The 25576-nt window shown below is 45.8% G+C and overlaps 1 protein-coding gene across 2 annotated transcripts; it reads right to left on the minus strand.

Moving 5' to 3' along the window:
- Positions 1-3146: 3146 nt before the first annotated feature.
- DHRS7C (dehydrogenase/reductase 7C) lies at positions 3147-24264 on the minus strand. Of its 2 annotated transcripts, none has more exons than XM_008072468.2 (6): positions 24104-24264; positions 14297-14409; positions 12030-12240; positions 10174-10266; positions 4421-4576; positions 3147-3395 (listed from the first exon to the last, which is right to left on the minus strand). In XM_008072468.2, exons 1-6 carry the CDS (start codon positions 24255-24257, stop codon positions 3187-3189), a joined length of 936 nt encoding a protein of 311 aa, XP_008070659.1. In that variant the 5' UTR covers positions 24258-24264; the 3' UTR covers positions 3147-3186. The 2 variants fall into 2 exon arrangements, with proteins under 2 accessions (XP_008070659.1, XP_008070658.1); XM_008072467.2 differs by having other exon boundaries at positions 12030-12243.
- Positions 24265-25576: the final 1312 nt, after the last annotated feature.

Below are 25576 nucleotides of genomic sequence, written 5' to 3' on the forward strand. Positions count from 1 at the left end.
CAGGTGCCATGAACACCCCTAGGCCCAAAGGGAAGGAGGGACCTCCCGAGGGTAACTCAAGGGGACACTGGCCTGACAGGAGCCATGGCCTTCAGTGACAGTTGCAATCAAGCCCCTGTACCCTGGCAGGGAGAGGGCTGGGGGACTGAATGCCATAGCCTCACTTTTCCGCCTGCCAGCCAATTCCCAATGGCTGAGCCTAACCAGTAGCCAACACATGAGGGAGCCCATTGAAGCAGCCCACAAACACCAGCCTCTTGGGCCACTGAGATAAAGTGGTCACAGGATCTGAAGGGGCAGAGAGTGTGGCTTGAGTTTCTTTGTCTGTGTGGTCTTGCAGCCACACCTTGGGTGGCCCCTGAGGCACCAAGCAATGTGCTCTGTAAACATTCTGGTCTTAGGGCCTAGATATTAACAGGGATGATCAGGGTTTGTAATTGTTGTTGGTTTTTTTTTTCTCTGCTTCTTTTTGCTTTCCCATCTCCCAATTTTTAAAATTGAAGGGGGGTGGGTGGGAGGAAAACCACTTTTATCTCTCTCAACGTGAGATGTGAAGGCTGCTTCAAGCTCTGCAGTGCCTTGGGGCAGTCACTCCATGATTGGGACAGTCCTGGCACCTAGAATCCAGTCCTTCTGTGTCTCGGACTAACAATCTTCAATCTGTCCTCATTCTGCCCAGAGGGGCCATATCTCATAGAGCACGATCACCCTTGTTTTTCTCATCTGTGAGAATGGATTTGTCAGCCCTCCCAATGAATTGAGGTTGATGTGAAGGCCTAATGGAATTGTGGAAGAGAATACTTACTGGAGACTGTGAATGTAATTGTGTGTAATTACTGCAGTGCTCTGGGTGGTTTAGTGGTGAGGTTAGCTGTAAAATAGATTGACGCTACAGTGTCACCTGGTGTCCATTTCTTATATTGCATGAAATTTTTCCCTCCCTACGTTTCAACATGATGGGTTTTCATTTACTAGACCGGTGAGATACCCCATCTCAAGAGAGTGGCAGGGCCTGAGTGAACACAGGAATATTTGAAAGCAGTAGGGAACATTAAACTGGAGGCAGTCCAAAGCCCATGGACAGGAGATTTAACTGCAGGGCGCACAGGGTACCCGCCAGTTAGACGTGCTAGGTCCACCTGCAAGTCTCTGGCCTCCCTCTGCTCTGGGCACCCTTGACCAGCTGGCAAGACAACTGTGGATCAGACTTACCTACACTGGAGAGTCCTTCTTCCTGGTCCTCTGCTCCATGTGGCTCCTTTTGGGGAATCCCAGGTGTCTGCTGTCATCCCCCCTACCTCAGAGACCTCGCTCTCCCAGAATGTAGCTCTCGATACCAGCGTGGATACTTTAGACATAGTCCCTTCTTGCCCCTACACCCCCAAAGGGCCAATCCCTCATCCCAAGTTCTTGGTCTGGAACTTACCTGACAGGCAGAGCCCTAAAGTGAGTCAGTCAATACCCTACAACCTGAGTCGGGGTTATGGCCAAGGAGGGATAGTGGCTCCAGGCCCTCCTGTCCCAAAGCTGCCATCCCTACTCTCTGGCCGCCAATCAAGTCTCAGTCACTTACCTGCTGCTATTGTGGTCCTGAAGTTCCCTAGCCAACCTCTGTTGGCTCTGGCTTGAGCATCCCTATAGTGCTCCCTACAAGAACAATAAAACTTCTTAAAAGAAAGTTCCTTTGCTAACTCCAGGCCTGCCACACCTGCTACTTTGCTGACTCTACTAAATTCTGACCTAACATCCTGCCTCCCACAGCTGCAAGATGGAACCATCATCCTTGCCCTGGGGTGGAGTGGGCTCTGGGTGATCACAGGATCATGGGCATTTTGCTTTTTATTTTTTTGAGTTGGAGTCTCACTCTGTTGCCCAGGCTGGAGTGCAATGGCACACTCACGGCCACCCCAGAGTCAACCTGCTGGGCTCCAGTGATCCTTCCAACTCAGACTTCCAGGTAGCCGGAACTGCAGGCGCGTGCTACCACACCTGGTTAATTATTATTATTATTATTATTATTATTATTATTGTAGAGACGAGGTCTTGCCAAGTGGCCTGGGCTGGTCTCGAACCATGGGCTCAGGCAATCCACTTGCTTCGGCCCCCCAAAGTGCTGGGATTACAGACTGAGCCAATGAGCCTGGCCGCATTTTGCTTTTTAAATTAAGATTTATGTATGCACATATGTGTACCTTATATATGTTGATTGTATAAAATGACGTAGGTTCAAGGAAGAAATTTTTGCCCTCATTCATCTATAAATTTTAGAAAAGTTTGAGTCAATGCACAAAAGTATTCTACACTTTCTGAGGGCCCAAGAATCATTTACAGTTTTGTATAAGAAAAAGGGGACTATGTGACCAGCTCACCTACAAGGAGAGGATAGTGGTTTTAGATGCATTTTGCTTTATTTGAGAATGTAAGAAAAGACTGAAATGAAGTGGATACCTGGAGCAGAGAGTCTCAACATTTGTTAGCATCAACAGAGAATCTGAAAATCCAGCTCAGCTGTGCCTGGGCTCCCCTCAGGCCAGTGACATCAGTCTCCAGGCAGGGGCTGGTTCTCTGGCACTGCCAGTGCTGAAGCTGCTAGACACGTGTTTTTATGTTTAAATTAATTACCATTAAACAATACAAAAAAAACTCAGTTTCTCAGATGCTCGGGGTGGGAGGGGGGCACGTTTCCAGTACTCAGTAGCCACATGTGGCAACTGGCTGTCACATTGGACCATGCTGATTATAGGATGTTTCCATCCTTGCAGAAAGGTCAGCAGGGCAGCGCTGTCCCTGAGGGTCATCAGGTCCTGCTCCTGCTGGTGGAGGTTGACGTGTCCAGGTAGGCTTGTACAAAATGACATGGTTGGCTTTCTGAGTGTACTGCTGAGCTGGCCAGCAGCCACATTGTGTATGCATGTGGGGATTGGAAGAATTACGGTTCCTGTTTTTCTGCTGAGTTGTCACCCTACAGAGTAGGGAAGCTTCTGGAAGTGTGCCCTGGCAATGTTGAGCGGGACACACCCTGAGGCACTGGCTGGCTCCCAGCCATCCTCACTGTGACCCTCTCCCACAGGGAGACTTCAGACAAGTGAAGGGTGTGGTGTGCGTGGGGCCCCCAGTGCTGAGGACAGTACAGGAGAGCCAGCACCTGCCAGAAAAACCTTTATTCCCATAAGGGTAGCCCATTTGTTAACCTTCCTCTGGAACATTCAGCTTCTCCTTCACCCCACAGGCTACCACGGCAAAAAAGAACTCCGGGAAGAAGGTGCGGACATACACGGCGGCCTTGGGAATGGGGTTGGCCATGAAGACCTCCTGCTTCTTCCGCCTCACGGTGCGCATCACCTCCTCGGCCACCTCCACGGGGTGCACGCCATAGGCCAGCTTCCTGAAAAAGACTGAGAGGCCCCAGGCAGGGCAGGGAGTTGTGGCCTCAGTGGGGAGCAAGCCCGTCAGAACCCCGTGCATACCCTGAGACAAGGGAAGCATGGGCCATGCCCGGAGTCACGGGTTCAAGGCCCACTCTGCCATAGCAGACACAGCACCTGGGGACAGATGCTTTACCCCCCTGAGCTTCTGCGTCTTCATTTGTAAAATAAGTCTGGCTTCCTGCCCTGATAACATCTCAGGGTGGTCATGAAACGATGTGAAAGAACTTAGGAAATAAGGTGCCAGATGGATTAAGGGGCTGTTGTGTATCGTTATTGGGGAGCTGTGCTAGTCAAGAGCCTTCTGAAACCACTTGGCCTGTCCCCCACCTTGGTTCATCTTGGTCCCTTAAAATAGACCTAGAGCCCTGAGCAAGGTGTAGCATTTGTACGGTTAGCAGATTCTAGAACGGTGATAATAATTGGGTGTATTTATAGAGCACTCACTACAGGTTGATTGCTGTTCCAGAACCTTCAGTTTGCTCACAATTCTTTGAGGTAGGCGTTGCTATTTTCCCTCATTTTTAAAAGGGGAAATTGAGGCACAGAGCGATTATGATCCTTGCACATGTTCAGCCACCATGTATGGCAGAGGTAAGTTTGCAGTGCTGGGGGTCTGGCTTTAGACGCTTAGACTCCATTCTGTGCTGCCTCATTGGGAAAAGGGGAGCAGAAAGGTTAATGACCAACACCTGGCTGTTACACAGGGGAGACAGACCCAGAGACAGGCAGTCACTTGGCGAGGTCATACAGCAAGCTGAGCGACTGAGCTCAGCCAGAGCGTGGTTTGTGGGTTGCAGGCTAGATTCTCTCTGTTGGTGCCTCAGGCCCAAAGTTTTGGGGTCTCCACCCTGCTGTTCGCTAGTTGCAGAGGCTCCACCACCCCCAGACCCTTGCCTCAGGAATGTCCCTCCTGAAAGTCATTCACCCCCACCAACGAAACCAGACTGTTCCAGCCCACGTCCCGTGAGCACTTAGCTTCCCTGAAATCTCACATTTCCAGATAGAGGCTTCCCAGTTTCCTTGCTCTGGATAGACGTGGTATGACCGGATAAAGGTTGGGCTTACGGTGCTGACAACAACGTCATATTCCTCCACTTCAGCTCGGAGACAGTCAAAGAAGCCTAGTGCGGCATGCTTGGAGGCAGCATCTGGAAGAGAGGGCAGCTGAAGGTGGACATGCGCAGGCCCCCGGTCCTGCTTCCCAGCAAGCACATTGGAGACAAGACAGCCAGTTGGGCGCAGTGGCTCATGCCTGTAATCTCAGCATTGGGACGCTGAGGTGAGAGGATTGCCTGAGCTCTGGGAGTTCAAGACCAGCCTGGGCAACTTGGCAAGATCTCATCTCTACAGTAAATCAAAAGATCAGCCAGGCATGGTGGTACACACCTGTAGTTCCAGCTACTTGGAAGACTGAGGTGGAAGGATCACCTTAGCTCAGCAGGTCGAGGCTGCAGTAGCTGTGAATGTGCCACTGCACTACAGCCTGGGCAACAGAGTGAGACTCCAACTCAAAAAAGGTGGGGGGGCATGACATGCACATTCCTATAAACTCAAAGCTGGAAGGGGCCTGCAAACTCCACCCCTCACTTTATAGATGAGACAGAAAGTGCTAGAATTAGACAGAACTAGGACTGAATTCATTTAGCCACTTGCCCTTGGTGTGACCTTACTTTACCTCTTTGAAGCTCAGTTTTCTGATCATTAAAATGGGGATACTATATCCCTTGCCAAGTTATTGTAAAGATCAAATGAGAAAACATATATATATAATACCTAGCACAAGCATGAATTCCTGTTCTTTCCCAGGAAGGCTGATACCCAAAAGACTTGCCCCAGTTTCAGGGCCAGACGGTGACTGTGATGAGCCTGGAGCACAGATATCCCCTCTTGCTTCCTGCCCCCCTTTTCCTTGTAGAACCTGTCCATGTTATCTACTCACCAAATTCAGTTAGAATCATGGACACCTTGGGTTAGATAAACAAAAATCATTCCAGGAATTCAAAAAAGAGCAGAGTGGACATTTTTCAAAGCTTTGGGAAGTTAAAGCCACATTGAGAGTGTGGTGAACCCAACTTTACATCTCAGGGGTGTCAATTGGGGGCAGAGGGAGGCAGAAGGTGGACATGCCGTGGTCCCCACCACCATGCCCAGATGCCTACCACCAGACCCCTTTCCTGGTTCTCTCAGCCTGAGGAGCTGGCTGTCCCTATGTTCCTCTCCTTCCGTGCCCACTTCCAGACAACTCTTCGAAAACCATCAGCCCCTTACTGTGCTGGGTTTGAATACAGGTGCTGTGGTCTTGGGTTCTTTGCCCATACATGGGCATAATATAACCAGGCACATTGTGTCACGTCACACGTTGCCTGGCCCTCAGGAAGGCTTTGATATATTATATTTTCATGATCTCTCTGGTTTTCATCAAGGTCCCGAAGTGTGGTGAGCACCGTGAGAATTCAAGTTGAGAAGCTGGCTGGGGGAGCATGGAGAGCGGGAAAGCCCAGGCTCTGCACAGACATAGGGTCATCACTTGGCTTCAGCCGGCTGTTGCTGTGGGGAGGTGGACACTGTGGTGCCAGACTGTTCAGGAAAAGCTGGAAATTCTGCTTTTTATTGAAGTGGCCAAATTCAAATAATTAAATATGAAATAATTAATAATACACTTCAAATAAATAAACAAATAAATTTCCACGATGCTAGCCAAATCAAAACCAGTTGGGTGCCTGCTTCAGTCTGTGCCCCCAGGAGGCCCTGCCATGGTTTATATAATGGATTTGTATACATCATTTTATGCGATCCTCTCAGCACCTGTGGGAAGACTCACTGTTTACTTCATCTATTGAATGAAAAGAGACAAAGGGGCTATTATGCCCACTTTGTGAATAATGAAGTCAAGAAGCTCAGAGAGGTTATGGAAAGAGCACCCAGTTGCACAGTCAAAGGTGTCTGTGTCTCAACTTAGAATCCAGGCCTCCTGTCTTGGTTCATGGTGAACCCAATTTTATCTACATAAAAAAGACTACCATAGCCAACAGGCAAATATAAATCAAAACCACAAATGGGATACCTCTTCACACTACTAAGAAGGCTAGAATAAAAAAGATAGATAATAACTGTTGGCAAGGAGTGGAGAAAATGGAATCCTTGTGCATTGCTGGTGGGGATGTAAAATGGTGCAGCCACTTTGGAAAACAACCTGGCATATTCTTCAAACTGTTAAACAAAGCGTTGTCATGTAACCCAGCAATTCCTCTCCTGGGTATATATCCAAGAGAAATGAAAACACATGTCCATGTAAAAACTTGTACATGAATATTTATAGCAGCATTGTTCACAATGGCCAAAAAGCAGAACCAACTCAAATGTGTGCCAGTTGATGAACAGATCAACAAAATATGGTGTATCCACACAATGGAATATCAGTCAGCTGTAAGGCGGAATGTAGTACTGACACATGCTACAACATGGATGGACCTGGAAGACATTACGCTAAGGGAAAAAGCCAGACACAATATGATTCCACTTATATGAAGTGTCCAGATTAGGTAAATGTATAGAAACAGAAAGTAGATTAGGAATTGCCTAGAGCTGGAGGTGGGTGTAGAAGAATTGTAGGGCGATGGCTAAGGAGTGGGGAGTTTTCTTTTGGGCGCAATGACAATGTTCTAAAATTGTGATGATAAATGTACATTTCTGTGAATGTACTAAAAGCTACTGAGTTGTATGCTTTTAAAGGATGAAGTGTATGGTATGTGAATTATATCTCAGTACATACGAGTGTTACCCAAAAAAAGGCTATCGGCTTGTTGTTAGTTCATCTACCAGCATGTTGATTCCTTCAGTCGTCAACCATGAAGCCCCCGCAAGGGGGTGGAGGAGACCTTGGATGAGAAACTGGGGACCGAGAGTTGGGACAGAGTCAGCTCTAGCCTCACGAAGCCCTTAGTTCTGTAGCAGGGAAGACACACAGGCAGGTGACTTCCATGAGGCGTGGTTAGTGCAGGAGGGGTGGGTGTGCCTGCAACAGGAAGGGTACATGGCATGATGTGACTCCTCCAAGCCTACATGTCTGATTTTGAGCCATAGAGCCCCCAGTCTCCCCAGCAGGGCTGATGGTAAGAGAACTATGTTGTTGCATGCAGAGACATTGCATTTCCTTTGGGTAGTTGAAAGAGACTCACCCCTGTGGTCAGCAGACCCCAGGTCACTCCCATGCATCCGTCCAAAGCTAGACTAGAAGGAAGAAGAGAACCTGGGGCCGGTCCAGGGTGGCATTGTTTCAATTCTGACATTTACGTGGGAAATTCTGCACCCCTTAATTCGTCAGCTGCAGAGAAGCCAGGCCACAGCTAATGGGGGCGGAGACAGTCTTGTGAGGATTCTAAGCCCCTGAAGCTGGGTTTTGCAAATACTCCAAGGAAACTGGTGCATTTATCCCACGTGGGTTGATGACCAGAGGGCCCAGAGCCATGCCTACACCTTACCATGTCACGTCACCTCTGTCTGTGTCCCCAGCACCTGGTTTTACACACTGGAACACTGTTCACTGAATGATTAAAGGCATTGGGCAAGGAAGGGGAAAAGTCATCCAGCTCCTGAAAATAACACATGTGGAAAGTTTAAAGGTACAAGGAGCAGTGGTGAGATTCCTAAGCGGGCTGGGGAAGAGGAGAAAATGAGGGATGTGGCAAAGATGTGGGATGTGGCAAAGGGATGTGGCTTGTGAACCAAACTCCTCTCTTCTCTTCTTCCTGTGCTCCCAGAGGAACTGCATGTCCCAAGACCCTTGCAGTTAGGTGTTACTGAGTTCTCCTAGGACGTGAGCAGAGCCCATGTGTGCTTCCTCCTGGCCTGTAGACCTTGGGCATGCCTCCTCCATACTCTTTCCTCTTCTTGCCAGCCAGAACCCAAAAGAGACGGGTACCCAGTTTTGACCATGTGAAAGATGGTGTCAGTGCAAAGATTTGGCGTGATGCTGTGTCCCTCAATGACCCTGAGGGTTGGTGGTGCCCACTGACCTAAGCCATTCTATTGAGACTATTAAATGGTAATCAACTTTTCTTACATCACAGTCTTATAGAACCACAGGCTTACACTAATGAGTGCAAATGGAAAAAGGAAGATAAAACACTACTGGGGGGGAGGGGTGCTGTGGGTTGAATTGTGTGCCCTCTCGATTTATATGCTGAAGACCTAATTAATACCCAGAACCTCAGAATGTGACTATCTTTAGACACAGGGTGTTGAAAGAGGTGATTAAAATGAGGCCATTAAGCTAGGCCCTACTCCAATCTGGTGTCCTTATAGAAAGACGGAATTTGGACACAGAGCGACATCAGACATACATGTGCGCAGAGGAAAGACCATGTGAGGACACAGCATGTAGGTGGCTATCTGTAAGCCAAGGGAGAGGTCTCAGAGGAAACCAACCCTGGTGACACCTTGATCTTGGACTTCCAGACTACAAAACCGTGAGAAAAAGAAATTGCTGTTGTGTAAGCCCCCCAGCCTGTGCTATTTTGTTATGGCAGCATGAGCAAACTAATAAACTTACCCATTTTCCCCCCTCTCTTTCTCCCTATTTCCCTTCTATCCATAAAACATTGAAATTCTGGTACTGTGGTCCATGAAGAAATAAATATGCCACGTCTCTTGCCCTTCCAGAATCTACCTTATGGGAGGTGGGAATGCCTCCAGAATTTTTTCAACCAGATCCCATGAACTTATGAGGGGGCACTCCCCAGAAAACCCTGGGATTATCTTCTGGAGGGTGGGCCCCTTGTAATACACTTGGAATCTGTTCCTCTGGATCAAATGGTCAACCAAGATTTTTGTCTGGAAGTTTTGAGAAGGTTGTATTATGATTTTTGGGAGAAATATCCCGAGTTGTGGCAAACAATACCCAGATTCAGCAGTTTTTTAATCAAAAATGGCATGTCCCTGTGCCCCACCCTCCCTATTCACCTGATCTCATCCAAAGTGACCTTTTTTTTTGTTTCCCCTGATGAAAAAAGTCCTCGAGGAGAAATGCTTTGCTGATGTGGAAGAGGTAAAATAAGGCAGAAGCTCTAAACAGCATCAAAATTAATGAGTTCAGAACACTGTTTTGAGCAGTGGAAAAAGTGTCTCGATTGCATCAAACGGAGAGTACTTTGAAGGTGACTGAAGTCTAAACATGTAAAAATACACAAGTTTTATAAATAAATTCCGGTTGGGGGGGTGCATCCCTCTTCATACACCCAGACATCCTTGAACTTTTTAAAGGACTCTCACCTTTGGAGCTGCCCCTCTCCTGGAATTCTGCCCCTTTCTCTTCCTTCCTTCCTCAGAACATCTGCATTCCTCTCTCATTTTGTGATGTGCATCCATCCTTCTCTTTCCCAATTGTAATCTTTCCTGTCCTTCAAGGGGAGTCTTTATGGAGGAAGGAGCATTTTAGCTAAACTGTTGCCTTTGTGTCAGGAGTGTGACCTTCATCTGGCATTGTCATGTTCCGCCTGCCCACCTGTGAGACTATGAGCTGCTTGGGGAAAGGAGCCTCATCTTTTATGTCTCAGCATCTCCCATAGTGACTTGCATGCCACAGGTGCTCACAAAACAGGAACCGTAGGGATGAAAGAAAACCCAGCAGATGGTCTCATCCCTGAACCCCCTCCCCCATGAACCATATGCCCAGTCTTAGACATAACAGTTCTTATAATAGAAGACATATAGCAGAAGACAAAACAGTTTTATCTTAGCAACTTACAAGCCGTACGGAATGGGATTCCAAACTTCCCTTGGATGTTATTCACTAACACAATTTGGCCTGTTCTCCGTGAGATCATGTTGGGAAGCAGGGCTGGAAAACACAATGAGTCATGGCTAAAAATCCAAAGCGAGTCAGGCAGCAGCAGGAAGATTCCTTCCCCATGCCCCCAATCATGCATGGCTCTGCTTACTCCGAGGTCAATATGTTGCAAGATGGCAGAGATGAAATGGACCCTGGCAATCATTTATCTCATATTTCCAAAGAGTGGGTTGGACTTACCTGGTGAATTGCTGGGTGATTTTAAATGACCCACCAAGTGCATTTGGTGACACTGATTTCAACAGTTAGAAAGGTATTCCCTTTTCAATCATCTGATTGCCTCAAAATGTCTCATGTTGGTTTTAATGGCTCCCTTGCATGTGCTAATCTTTTAACAAAAAGAGGGAAGATTCTGAAGTTCTCAGGCTCTCTTGGGAGAACTTCCCTAGTTTAGTTTTCAGGTTGCCTTCTATTGATTGAGAGTGAAAGGGGTTTTAAATTTATATTGGTATTACAAAGATTTCCTCCTAAGGTGAATTTAAGAATGAGGAAATTTAGAAACAGATATGAAGTAAATAATAGTACAGGTGGAATGGGAATATAGTAAAAAAAATAAAAAGATGTCACTTAAAGACTCGACTTTCAGAATAGTCCATTAAACCAGCCCTTTCGTGTCAGATCGGCAAACTGAGGCCTACAGCTAGTAGTCAGGCAGATCCCTTAGCTAGTTAGAAGTTCAATCAGGAGGGCAGCCCAGTCGTGGCCATTTCCACTCCACTTTCTTTGTTCTTTATTTTGGTATCAGTGAACACTCACTGTCAAAGGTTGACAGAATGACACACCTCTGCTGGCCTGTTTGGTGTGTCCTCAGGGACTGGACTGGAGGACACTGTTATCTCTGGGGCCCCATTCTAGAAGCTCTGGGAAGTTGTCTTTCTGCCCCAAATGCTTCTTTCCCTTCGTTTGTCCTAGGACTCAGAATCCACATGGTGCAGGCTCTTAGCATGAAACTGGCTACAGAGAAGGCTGCTCTGAGATCACGCCTTCTCAGCTTCCTCTGGAGCATCCCACTCCCTAAATGGAGGTGTTCTCCATGCTGACATTCTCCCTTGAGCTTCTGCTTTGAGAAACTTTTATATTTTTGGAGGAGAAGGGCTTCAACGTTTGATTCAACTCCGTAGTCATCTTTAGCCTTGACATCCCAGACTTCAGACCTGCATTTGAACTTAGTGGTGAGAAATCTCCACCTGGGTGTCTTCTATCACACTCAAACAGGTCCACATAGGAACCTCCACTTTACTCTTTCAAAAGAGACATCCTCCTGTCTTCCCTGTTTCTTTGAAGGGGTTGGCAGAATACTGGGTCTCTTGTAGTCTGGGGATAAACCCTTTTTCTTCTTTATTTCTGAGGATAGAATCTCTACCTTTGACCAACTGTCACAGTTAGGAGCAGATCAACTTCAAGGTTGATATTGCAAAATACATGCAAAGGATAAGACAATGGCCCGAGATGTTGTATTGGAGGGAGGCCATGGATAGGAGTAAGAAGAGAGTGGCAAAGGGCAGAGCTTTGGTGGGAAGAGGGGAGTCTCACAGAGAGGGCGGTTGAAATATACAGTAAGATACCACCTAACCTCCCTTTCCTTCATTAGCACATATAGTGGGAATGTTAAAAACGTTTACCAAACAAGTAAGGATTCTTCTGAGGGACTTGGGGGATTCCATCCAGAATTGGATGATGGTCTGGTTATGTAACAGAGCCCTCCCTAGCATTCAGTGACCTAGATACCTATGGAAAAGTCAAACTCACGAGACCTTTGGTCAATGTGATGGGCCCAAAGTAATTGGCGTCCATGATCTTTTTGTCCATCTCCAGAGAAGTCTTATGGGCAGGCCCCTTCACCTTCATGCTGGCGTTGTTGAGGAGGATGTCCACGCAGCCGTAGCAATCTAGAACTTCTTTTGCCACATCCGGGACACAGCTGATGTCTGAGAGGTCCAACAGGACCAGCTTTGGGGTGAATGTCTGCTGAACCAATGAGAGAGTCAGGGCATGTGTGAGATCTCCTCCCTCTGGCTACTTTGGGGGCCCTCAATCTAAAAGACACCCCCTTTTGAAATTCAAAGATCATGGAATGATTTTAAAAAATAAAGAGGAAGAAGCAGAAATGACTCTGAGATGAAGAAGACTGAAAAAGAATCCATTCTTGAGGACCAGGGTAACAGTGACAACAAATCCAAACACAGATATGCAGTAATACGCCTAAATTTTTGGCCAAAGTTTCATAGCTGATAAATCCAAAAGAATATCACCCTTCACAGTGGTCCCCTTCAGAGACTGTACACTGATTTCAGTGGTGACATGTTTACTTTTAACATTTCCAGGCCCCTTTTCTTTTCCTTTTTTTTTTTTGAGTTGAAGTCTCACTCTGTCACCCAGACTGGAGTGCAGTGGCTGCTCCCAGTCACCACAGCCTCGACCTGCTGGGCTCCGGTGATCCTTCTGCCTCGGTCTTCCAAGTAGCCGGAACTACAGGAGCGCACGACCACACCAGACTGGTTTTTTATTTATTGTAGAGACGAGGTCTTGCCAAGTTGCCGGGGCGCATCTCGAATCCCTGGGCTCAGGCAATCCACTTGCCTTGGGCTTCTAAAGTGCCGGGATTACAGGCTGAGTCACCGAGCCCGGCCTGGAAATGCTTTTCAAATGGCTTACAAGCAGCAAGAAAATCCATCACAGTAACTTGTAGTCACATTTTGTTTTTGACCAAAATCATACATTCAACACAATATTTTGGGAGCACCTACTATGTGCCAGGCACTGTTCAGTCAGACACTTGCTGTCAACAAGACTATATTGTTCTAGAGGGAGTTGGTAGGATGATGGGAAAATTGATGATATCAAGAGATAAATGCAATCCCAGTGTGTGACAAACACTAGTCTTGAGATATGCTCCTGAGAGAGAAGCTTCCCTGGTCAAATTTGTTTGGGAAACACAAACTATTCTCTAAGTTCTTCTTGAAGATCCACAGTGTTCATTAGCATAGCAAAGGCTCTGAAAAGTCCTGCAGTAAAGAAAACAGACAACTTGCTTGTCTCAGTGTTTCCCAAATGATTGACTGCAGAACCTCATTTTTTGCCCAATGCCTAATAACATTCCAAGAAACACACTTTGGAGAATTCTATGTTGTTCCATTTGATCTATCTCCTAAAATATCAGACTTAGCTTGGAGTTACTTTTGACTGTTTTCAAACACCAAATCCAAACTCAAGGGTAAAGTTTTTTTGTTTTTGCTTTTGTTTTAATCCTGAAGGCAAGGCTGGGCACAGTGGTTCATGCCTATAATCCCAGCACTTTGGGAGGCTGAGGTGAGAGGATTGCCTGAGCCCAGGGGTTCGAGACCAGCCTGGGCAACTTGGTGAGACCTGATCTCTACAATAAATCAAGAAAAATTAGCCAGCGTGATAGTGCACGGCTGTAGTTCCAGCTACTTGGAAGGCTGAAGCAGAAGGATCACCTAAGCCCAGCAGGCCCAGGCTGCAGTGGTCATGAGCATGTCACTGTGCTCCAATCTGGATGACAGAGTGAGACTCCGACTCAAAAAAAAAAAATCCCGAAGGCAACTCTGAAGGCCATTCCCTATACCATGCTCCAGAAATGCTTTGAAAACCGAAGTGTTCACTTTCTGGAAGACTCCTTGGGAGGCTGTATCCTTTCCCTGATTTCTTTAAAGGAGATATCATTTGATATATTAAAAAAAAATAAACTGCATCATGTTTGTAGTCACAGCCCCTACCCCTGACTTTCCCAGCCTTTCGAATCCCTGTGAGTCTGACTTAAACAGAATCAAAGTGTGTGTCAGTGGCAAGAGAACACGTTTTTGTCAAGGGGAGTGGTCAAAATGAGCCCACCCCTTGTGGCTGGCAGACAGGCCCATGTCAAGGTCACTGGATTCATTGTCTCACATCCCCCAGAGCAACTATCAGATTTTCTCCACTTGGCTCAAGAGCTGGTCCTCAACAATCCATGGAATCTGAGGGTGCCCAGGAGTTACCCGTGCCGGATATTGGAAGGCCTTACCTTGCTGGGGTCTGCTACGCTGATCAAGGCATCATAAAGGTTCTCTAGTCTCTCCCAGTTCTTTCCACACAGCACCAGCCTGGCCCCACCTGTGTGGAACACCCGCGCACACTCTGTGGGGAAGAAGGAAGCAGGGCCGGACACACTGTGTGGGCGGAACCACTGACAGTAAGCCTCTCCCTTTTAGGAACTTAAGAATTCAAAGAATGCAAAAACCTTAGCACCCCGAAGTACTTTAGAGGTTATTTCATTCAATCCCCTTCTGGAGCTGAATTTTTCTTTGTCATCTCCAGTATCAGCTTGGTTGCTTCCTTTGAATGGGATCTCACAGTGGGGTGAAATGGCCCCTCCTTTGTTGGAAAATTCTGATTACTGGAAATTCTCCTTATTCTAAACAGAAAGATGACCTTATCCACCTGGCCCTCCAAGACCACAGCCTTCGAGCTGTCTCAATCTAAAGATATTAGAAGTAGCCACCAGGTTTTTTCAGACCAAATGTCACTAATTTCCTCTACATTCTCTCTGGGGATAGCTATCTCAGCCAGGGCTCTTTTTATAAGAAAAGAAAATGAAAAATGAATTTGCTTTCTGGTCTAATTAATTTTCCTCCAGGCTAATTCCTGACTCACCCAATATAGAACTTTCTCAAATGAGCATTGGCAGGTAGACACAGAATTCTTTTGTAGCAATAATACTGATATGTAAAAGCAATAAAAGCTTACCTATTTTGAGAGTTTACTTATTCTAGGAACTGTTGAAAGAGACTTATATGTTAGTTCATCTAAGTCTCATAGTGACCTAACGGGATAGTATCTTAGATTGAGCAGATCTGAGACAAGGATTCAGAGGGTCAGGATTTACTGAAGGAACGCTCTTTGAACACAGCCTATCAGGGAATGAGGACATGGAGTAAGTACCAGGCGAAGATATGGTCTCAGGTAAAGTCTAGCCTTGACTTGAACCAAGGAGGATTCTGGAGTCTGGACTCTGTTGTTGAGCTGTCCCACCTGGAGGCAAGAGCATAGGCCTTTGCACACCCAGGTCCATCAACCACTGACTGTGGGCTGCCCTTTGGGGGTGGTTGCATAGGCTGTGTAGCTTTTGGGGAAGACAATGCTCCCTGGCAGATGACAAGTCTCTGGGAAGGAGGGCCTCTGCCAGCTCTCTGCAGCTGACACTCATAGCACCTGGGGAATGGATGAACTGGCCAATAACAGGGATCAGGGAGAAGTGCCAACAGCACCTATTCTAGGGTGATACCTACTACTGTCCCATTTTACACCCAAAAGTGGTGGACCCAGACTGACCAGGGACACCAGGATAGCCGTACAGCACTGGGTGCCCACTGGAGGCTGGATATCCTGAGTGCAATGGCTCAAAGTGATCTCAGTGTTGTGCGATTTTCTCCTGCAGGGCTAAGAAACCTGATGCAGATGGAAAGAAGAAACCATCTAGACAGGACAGTTGGCTGGGATTTGATAAGTGGGCGTCGTGGGCAGAGGAATTGTGGTGTTGGAGAGAGAGCAATTGACGTGCTGGACTGTGACGTCTAAGCCAGGTGGGAGCAGGAGTGAAGGCAGAAAGGGCAGATAGACAAGACACATAGAAGGCTCTGGGGGGCGAGAGGTCTTAGTGAGGCCTAAAAACAGGTGTACTGGGCATAACCAAGAGAGCTGGGAGGAAACACGCTGTGGTCAGTCTGCAGACTGAGGGATACCCGAATCCAGAAGTAACTGTGTGAACAATGTCACCTTGAGTTGTTAGGACTGCAGAAAATGGGAGATTTCTCTCCATGTAGGGTTTTTATTGAGAAAGGGGCTGTCCGTGATGAGTCTGGATTGCAAAATGCAATAAAGATGTCATTTTGTTTCCAGGTTAATTTGATGCTGTAAATCAAGATCCCAACAGGTTTTGGAAAATAACAGAAAGGTTCTAAACTTCACATGGCATCATTCGCACACTTTAATTGGAATACTAATTATGAAGGAAAGCAAAAAATACTTTGAAAAGCAATTAGTTATTAAAATACTTTGTAAAGCTACAGAAATTCAAGCAGAGAATTAGCAGTTCAAGTCTAGACAGAAATATTCACGGAAATAGAGTCAGGTATTGTTGAGAATTAGTAAATGATAAAGTTAGCATATTGAATCAGTGGGAAAATAATATATTATTTAAAAAGTGGTATTTGGATATCTGTTTGGGAGGGGGAAAGGCTAGATGCATTATACCAAAATATACTGAATATGAAAACAGTAAAAGAACTAGATGACAGTAGAGATGAATATATACTCTGTGTTAGGGCAAGAACTTCTGAACATGCAATGGAGGAAGAAATGACATAAAGCAGAAATGATTTATAGACTTCACCCTTCTAAAAAAAAAACCATACAACAAAAACAAAAAACATAAAGAGCAAGACAAATTGAGAAAAAGTGTTTATAATGTATATGTCAGAAAAGAGTTAATTTATTTGATACACAAAGAATTCTTACAAATCAATAAGAAAAAAAAGATAAAGACCCTAATAAACAAATTGTCTAAGGAGATGAGTAAATGATTCATAAAGGAAGTACCCAGAGCTAATATACAGGGTACAGGAGTCAATATCAATAATAAAGTAGTACAGATTAAACATAAAACTAACTTTAATTTATCAGACAATCAAAAATAGAATTGGAAATACTCAGTCTTGGCAAGATGGGAGAAAAGGAGTTTGTCACACATTCACTGCTGATGCAGTATAAATTCTTACAGACTTTTGGAAAACAAACTTGACAAGTAAGTAAAGACTTTGACTCAGTAATTTCATTTATAGGTATTTTCTAAGGAGGTAGTTAAGGATATGTGCATAGATATAGTTATAATGTTGTTTATCTCAGTCCCATTTATAACAATAAAGAGTTGGAGTTCATTGTAAATGTCCAATATAGCAGGAGATCAGTGAATTATACATAGGAAATTTTGAAGCCCTTAAAAATAACTTGGCGAGACCTCATCTCTAAAAATTAGCCAGGCGTGGTAGCGCATGCCTGTAGTTCCAGCTACTTGGAAGGCTGAGGCGGAAGGATTGCCGGAGCCCAGCAGGTAGAGGCTGCGGTGGCCCAGAGGTTGACACTGCACTCCAGTCTGGGCGACAGAGTGAGACTCCAACTCAAAAAAAAAAAAAAAAAAAGGTGCAGAAATGGGTCTACTGACATGGAAAGAAGTTTACGATTGAGCAAGTTTCAAAAAAAAAAAAAGTCAAAACAGTGTGTTGAATACGATGCTGTAACACCGGACAGTGTTTGTGTGTGTGTGTGTGTGTGTGTGTGTGTGTGTGTGTGCGCGCGCATGTGTTTATGTATAAAATAGGATGGTAAATCCTATTTATATATAACATATCTATATATAACAAGAGATTGAATTCCAAGTTTAACTGAGGTACTAAGATCAAATAGATATAAAATTCCAAAGTCAAATGCCAGACCAAGATGCAGATTTTTTTTTTTTTTTTTTTGAGTTGGAGTCTCACTCTGTTGCTCCCGGCCACTGCAGCCTCGACCTACTGGGCTCCGGCGATCCTTCTGTCTCAACCTTCCAAGTAGCTGGAACTACAGGCGCACGCTACCACGCCCAGCTAATTTTTTGATTTATTGTAGAGATGCGGTCTCGCCAAGTTGCCCAGGCGGGTCGAACCCGCAGGCTCAGGCAATCCACTAGCCTCAGCCTCCCAAAGGCGTGGGATTACAGGCTGAGCCACCGAGCCCGGCTGAAGTAGACTAATTATCCTCATTTTACCAATGAGGAAGAGAAATCCTGAGAGGTTAAGTGATTTACCCAACGTCACACAGCTAGTAAGTGGTGGAGCCAGAATTTGATTTCAAATGTGATGGTTTGATTTCATAACTTAGTCATTGTTCTATATATTCACTTCTGGGAATACAAACCAGGATACTGGACAGACACTAAATGAAACATTTGGGCCTCAGCCTCCCAAAGCACAGGATTATAGGCTGAGCCACCAAGCCTGGCTAAGATGCAGATTTTCAAAGGAAATATCAAAACCCTTTTTAACGAAGTTCAACTCTCTTTACCCACAAATAGAACACAAATGGATCGAGGAAGAGAAGTAAGATGGGACTCTGAAGGAGGATTTTTCTGGAGAGAAAGTTACGTGAGTTTCTGCCCATGGGTCAAGGCTAGGGCCGTGTTTTCTCATTCCTCCCATCTTAGAGGAAAGGGGCCAGTGGGACCAGGTGAGCAGCGTGGTTCCCTGCAGTTGGGAGCCTGGCCTGATATCTATGTCACATCTGAGAAATCCCCTGGGCAAGAGCCTGAGCCCAACCGATGTCCTGTGGACAGAAGAAAGGAAAGCTGAGGGTGCTCCATAGGCATCAGCCTGCAGTGCCAAGGAAGTCACGGCACAGTGGCCAGGGGCAGGCTATGAGATGGCTGGACACCCTTCCAAAATCTGCCCAAGGGAATCTCTTAGAAGGCCAGTGAGTCTCAAAAGAGAGGGGTCTGTGTGAAGTAGACTGTCCTAAAACCAGGTGCTCAGGGGGAATTGAACGAGAAGAGAAGAAAGCCCTATGACCCCACGTCACAAACGTGCTAGTGAATATTCCCAGGGAGGCCTCTGAAGGACCCACAAAAGTGCCCACAGGGGAAGGATTCAGACTCAGTTTCAAACATGAACCAGGCCCGTGAAGCTTGAAGCCATCTTGTAACACTGACAGTCGGATGAGAGTTTTTGTTGCTCTGCTATCTCTCCTTCCCACACCTTAGCCCCCAGAAGGGTCAGAATCAGCAGGAAGCTGCCCTGCAATTTGCCCTCACTGGGGGTCGGAGCTGAGAGGGTAAATAAAGTTAAACTTCAGTGACAATGGCATGTTTATTAAATGTTAGACTGGGCATCCCAATTTCTGAATCAATACCCATCATGACCAAATATTTTAGTAATAAGGAAAGTTAGGAGACTACCTGTTTTGTTTGTTTTTTTTCCTCAAGCTGCAGAGGAAGGACTTTCTCCTCTGCATAAATTTGAAGTTGGCTATCTCACAAGGACACTTTACTCACAACTGCTAAAGCATATAGCATCGTAAAGCTGCTAAAAGAAAATAGAATAACGTGTTCAGCTGGACTCGGTAGCTCACGCATGTAATTCCAGCATTTTGGAAGGCAGAGGTAAGAGGACTGCCTGAGTCCATGGGTTCTAGACCGGCCTGGACAACATGGTGAGATCTTGTCTCTACAGTAAATTGAAAAATTAGCCGGGTGTGGTGGCACACACCTATAATTCTAGTTACTTGAAAGGCTGAAGTGGAAGGATCACCTGAACTCAGCAGGTTGTGGCTGCGGTGGCCATGAGCATGCCACTACACTCCAGCCTGGGTGACAGAGTGAGATACCTACTCAAAAAAAAAAAAACCCAGACAAATAAACAAAAAGACACAACAACAACCTTGAAAGAATGATGTATTCATACAGAATATTTCCAAGTGTGTGTGTGGGGGGGGTTCTAGGTATGTTTTATTTTCTTTTTACTTAAAAAATTCTTTGTAATTTATGTGGCTTTTACAATAACATAATTCACCTAAAGAAATTTCGTTGGGAGGCAGAAAACCTAGCCTTTCAGTGTTTAGGCTGGCATTCTGTGTGACGGTAGCAGCCATGCTGGGTGGGAGGCAGCCATGATGGTTGGATTTGACAAATCAGAAAAGTGAGGTTCAGTGAACTGAAATGAATCACCCAGAGTCCCACAGATGGTGAGTGGTGAAGCCAGGACGTGAACCTAAGGGACCTGACGTCCAGGTTGGTGGTCACTTGTATTTCACAACGGGCTGCTCTTGGCCACTGCCCACTGCTGAAAAAGGAGCACGCTGGGGGTGTGCTGTTTTCTACCCAAACACTCCTAGCCTCTCGTGGTGTATTTACAAGCTGGACACTGGGATAGGGGAGGGGCCTCCGATTAGGAGCTGGACCAAATCTCTCTGGCCCCGGCCTTGTTAGGAGAGGGAGTCAGGAGTGCTGCTCCCCATCACTGTTTCCTTTCTTCACCAACGCTATGCCTTCACCATGGGCCTGGAGGATTGGAGCCCATAGTGCACTCACTGCCTTGGAGGTGCCTAGAGGCACAACTCCAAAATACGAGGAAGGACTTCTAAAACGTGGAATTTATTTATTAAAAATTGTGCATTTATTCTTACATGTTTAACCTTCAGTCACCTTCAAAGTACTCTTCATTTGATGCAACGTGCCTATAAGAGGCTTTTTCCACTGCTCAAAACAGTTTTCAAATTCATCCATTTTGATGCCCTTTAGTGCATCTGCCATTTTTTGTTTCATCTCTTCCACACTGGCAAACGTTTCCCTTTGAGGACTTTTTTCATCCAGGAAAACAAAATTGGGGTGAGATCGGGTGAATGGGGATCATGCCATTTAGGTCATAAACTTCTGAACACACAGCACGGTGTGGGCATGTGTGCTCGTAAATCACCCATCATGAAATGGGCAAATGTGTTGAAAGAATCTCCAAAAAAATTTTCACCGAAGCTGAACACGGCCTCTCACAACAATGCTAGCTGGTACTGTGATGCCAATGAGTTCCTAGAACACTTACCCAGCAGGGGAAGCCTGTACTATGAGGGGCCTGCCGCCCCAAATAATTCCATTTTGGGGGCTCCCCCCCGTAAGTCATTTCTGCTGAAGCCAGGCCTTAGGTGTACCCAGGTATCCTTATTTTTATTCTTTATCAGATCAGCTCAGCATTTATCTTCTGTCAAGCACTTCAGCACCAGGTTTTTTCTTTTTCATCAAATAAACATAAATTGAGCCTTTCTTGCTACATTTCATCAAATCAAAGATGCCATTGACTATAAGATGTCTCCTGATTCAGAGATGATGAATGACTTTTTAAAAGATGGCCTGGGGAGATTGTAATATGCCATTGATTGAAAGACAATCAGCCTGATTTTAGAAATGTTTAGAGGAGGGAAACTGAATCTTAGAAGTGATGATAGGCAGGAGGGACTGACATTCGGCAGGTGTTCTCCGAAACAGTTCAAGTTTGGAGGTTGGATATTTTGATTGTCACTGTTGTTGAAGACCCAGTGGGTGCAAGTTGACACAATTCCCAACGTGACTCAATTGTGGGGCCTGGGGGAAGGTTTAGATGTCCTGACTTCTGTCTGTCTGTCTGATTTCCCTGGGAGACAATGGGATGCCGAGTTCCTTACTGTTCCTTGCACCACCCACAGGATTCACGTGGGTTCCATGGCACCAGGCTGTGTGGTGGCTACACAGCTGGTATCATCCCACTCAGTGCCCCTAATTTTTTTTTCTTGCCTTGGACTTGCAGTTGGAACCCGGAATCACTGTCATCAGCAGCAAGTGGAGGCGAGGTGTTTATTTCAGGTCACACACACCCAGCTTCTCAAGTTACTGCTAAATACTGGGACTGTATTTTTCTCTGCTTTGCATTTCTTTCCTGGGTGGGTCAGTGAAATCGAGCAAAAAAGAACACTGACAGTAGTCGTGACAGACTAGGCCACAGTCCTCTGCAAAATGTCATTTTGCTCCTGAGATATTTTCTGAGCACCTGATTTGTACAATGTGTGACTAAAACTGAATGAGATGTTTTTTTAAAGAACTATTAAAACAAATATGCATCTCTCAGGAATCCAGCCATCAATAGAACTGTAGTTCTACTAAATAAGACAGAAACTCAGCAAGACTATAGAAGAAAGAAACGATGCCCTCAACCAACAGGATCTGATCGACATTTGTAGAACATTCCACCCAACAACAGCAGATGCACATTCTTTTCAAGTACTCACAGAGCCCATACCAAGATAGACCATAAAACAAGCCTTGACAAATTTAAAATAAGTAAAATCATATTCTCCAACCATATTGAAATCCAACTGGAAAGCCACCAAACAGATATAGAAGAACACACATCTAAATAAGCATCTTCCCTAACCAAATGTCACTTTTAGAGGTTGTCCATTAAATAAACATTTTGTGAGTAGTTACTATATGCCAAGCATTGACCTAGGTGTTGGGATACCAGAGCGAACAGGGCACAGACTTTACCACAGGGAAGCTTGTATCCAGTAGACTGAGAAACGCACGGATATGTTAGTATGAGAAAAATGCTGAAGGTGGTATGCATACGCAAGGGGTCACGGGAGTTAAGAGGCCACTCCCATAGGAACCATCTGAGGAGCAATCAAGGTGGCACGGAAGGCTCCAGGGTGGAAGCCATATCAAGGGTCCCATGGCAGTCTGGCAGCATGACAAACGCATTCTATCTGGAGAGCAAGATTTTCCCAAAGCCTTCAATTCTGAATGGCTTCAAGTGGGCATCTCTACTCCAGTTCTCCAGGGAGACACTGGTCCCTGTTGTCTAGTGTCTGACTGACAAATGTGTGTGACCTGGCTTGCCCTGTATAAGGTAGTTTTGAGTTTGTGTCTTCCATGCCTTCACCCTTTGAATACTGATTATAATAATGCAAGTATTCTCTCTGGGAATTGTTTCTGGGACTCATGTAGGGGCCACATAGAGAGCTTATTCTATCTGCCTCGTGCTTTGTTTTCTTATCATATGCGATTGGCCCAAGTCGATCACCCATTGAAATCTAAACCATCCTCAAAGCATGTGGATCAGCTCCCATTGGGATGCTCCAGCAGGTGAGCAACAGGCTCTGAGCAAATTCTCAGAGAGTTTACAAATGTTCTCACAACAGTCCAGCCTCCCCGGAGGTACTCTTAGGAAGGGGCAATGCTCAGGACATAGGGGGCTCAATGGATACTTGTTGAGTGACTAATGCACGTTTGGCTGTGTAAGTTCCATGCCTGATTTGAAATAATAAACACAACAGCAAAAGTTGCCCTAAATGATATAACATATTTGCATTTCTTTTCTGGGTAGGTCAATGAAATATAGTCAAAAAAGAATGCTGACAGTAGTCATGACAGACTAGGCCACAGTCCTCTGAAAATGTCAATTTGCTCCTGAAATATATTTCCTGGGCATCTGATACACTGGTCATTTGGAAAGGTAAGAGTCAGAATCTTGCAAACCTAAGGGCAATTACTATCCCTCATGTCACAGATGCCATTAGCACAGGGGCCCTCTGAGACTTTCTAATTCAGGAGTTGCAAGCACAAGTACCTTCAAGGCCAGGGTGTGAAATGGTTGAAAGAATCAGGCCAAGTGTCATACAGTAGGGACTGGTGGGGTGTGTGGCACCCTGGAGTCTGCACGTTTTGCCTAACTGTGTACATTATCATCATTACTAACACTTGAGTGGTACCCACTGCAGTGCCAGGCACTGCACTAAGTACTATTTATCTATGAATTCATTTATTTGTCACAACTGCATTGTGAGGTGGAGACTGCTAGTATCACTGCTTTATAGATGAGAAATCTGAGGCAGCAAAGTGACGCGCCTAACTGGTCAGCACTGGGGCCAGGAATTGAATCCTGCTCCTAGGTCTGGGCTCACAACCAGTACACTGCCCCAACTAAGGGCTCTGCACTTTCAAAATTTCTGGAACCCCCAAGAAGGCACCACAAATCACATCTGCAGCTTAATTTTGACCCTTAGGCTGTGAGTTTGCAATCCCAGGTATTCCAGCCCCCTCATGTTTCAGGCAACGAATCTATAACCTTCAAAAATAGAGGAAACTTGCTGGTTAATGACAGATGCCGGGAGAGAATACACGACCGACCCCTTCCCACCTAGCAGGTTTGCCCACATACCACCCTGCCACCACCGGTCCTTCAGGCAGAAACGGGCACAAGTGGGAGCGAAGCGTGCTTACCCTTGCCCAGTCCTGAGATGGCATCGGTGATCACCACCACTTTGTTCTGCACAGCTGATTTTGACCACAGCCTGGACACCTCTTGGTAAATGAAGAGGAGACCGCTGATTCCCAGGAGCAGCAAGGGCAGCATCAACACGGCCATAACTCCCATCTTGTTCTGGGGGACAGCAGGGTAAAAGAGGGTTGGCCCTGCAAAGAGAGCCTGGTCGGGGCACCCAGGGCAGGGAGAGGCTCAAGGCTGCAGGATGCATTCACTTTAAACCCGGAGCCTCCTCTCCAGGGAGCTGGGCTCTGTGCATGCTTCCTAGCTGAACACCCCGTGAGCGTGCTAATCCCCAAATGTTTAACAAATAGGAAATTACTCACGGTGTCTCTGAAAACAAACCGAATCCAGGGGCCCTGCCCTCCCCAAAGGTTAATTACAAACTTAATTAAAATGGGTCTGCATTTTTAGAAGAAAATCCATGTGTTAAGGCCACTTGCTTGGGCCCTAATGGTTATTTATAGCTCTCAGTTGCACTAAAAGCCTTTCAGGGTAAATATAGTGTCTGTTCTGATATTCAAGAACACATGCTGGCCGGGTCTGATTTCAGAATTCTTGCCAGGACTTATAAAGCTCTCCTGGCTTGCCTGACTATTAGAGGTTTCCTCTGCAGTTTGGGGCTGAGCAGAAGGGGTCAGGACCTGGGATTTTCATGACAAACATCTTTGCCCTCGCTTCCTGCAACACTCATAGTCCAGTAGCTTTCAGGTAGTTCAGACAGATGTTGCAGGGGACCTCCTGGCCTTCACTTTCTAGTTGAGGATAAATAGCACAGAAATCTGTTCAATAGAACGGAACCTGTTGCAGAATGAGCCACTTGGAGGTGTGATATGAAATATCAGAAAGAGGGCTGGGGGCAGTGGCTCATGCCTATAATCCCAGCACTTTGGGAGGCTGAAGTGAGACGATTGGCCTGAGCTCATGGGTTCAAGACCAATCTGGGCAACTTGGCAAGAACTCATCTCTACAATAAATAAATATCAAAAAGAGCACAGTTTTGGGAGTGTTTCTCACCTCTCTGAGCCTTAGCTTCTTCGTCTGTAAAATAAGCATAACAGTCTTATCTTGCAGGACCATTGAGAAAGCAAAAAGGTACGCATATTGTTAACCTAACAGAGACCCTGGCCCACAAGAAGATGACCATTGTTATCATTAATAGTTAAGAATACTAACCCAGATGTTAATTTTTTTTTGCCATGCCACGAGGTGTTTTATTTTCATTAATCATACAAATATTTTTCTGTAATATCCTAGTGAAAACTGGAGAATTTGGCAGTCCGATTTGGGGGTCCCCTCAGAGACCCTTGGGCTGGTGGCATCGGCTCAGAGTGCCCAGGTTCACAGTGCAGCTTGTGGTTCATGTCCATCTTTCAGGTGGCTCTCCCTCCACATTACGACTGGGGTCTCCAAGATGATGGAAAATTTAC

The sequence above is a fragment of the Carlito syrichta genome, unplaced genomic scaffold (assembly GCF_000164805.1).
Source record: "Carlito syrichta isolate Samal-C Ts95f unplaced genomic scaffold, Tarsius_syrichta-2.0.1 Scaffold315198, whole genome shotgun sequence".
In the NCBI taxonomy this organism is placed as follows: Eukaryota; Metazoa; Chordata; class Mammalia; order Primates; family Tarsiidae; genus Carlito; species Carlito syrichta.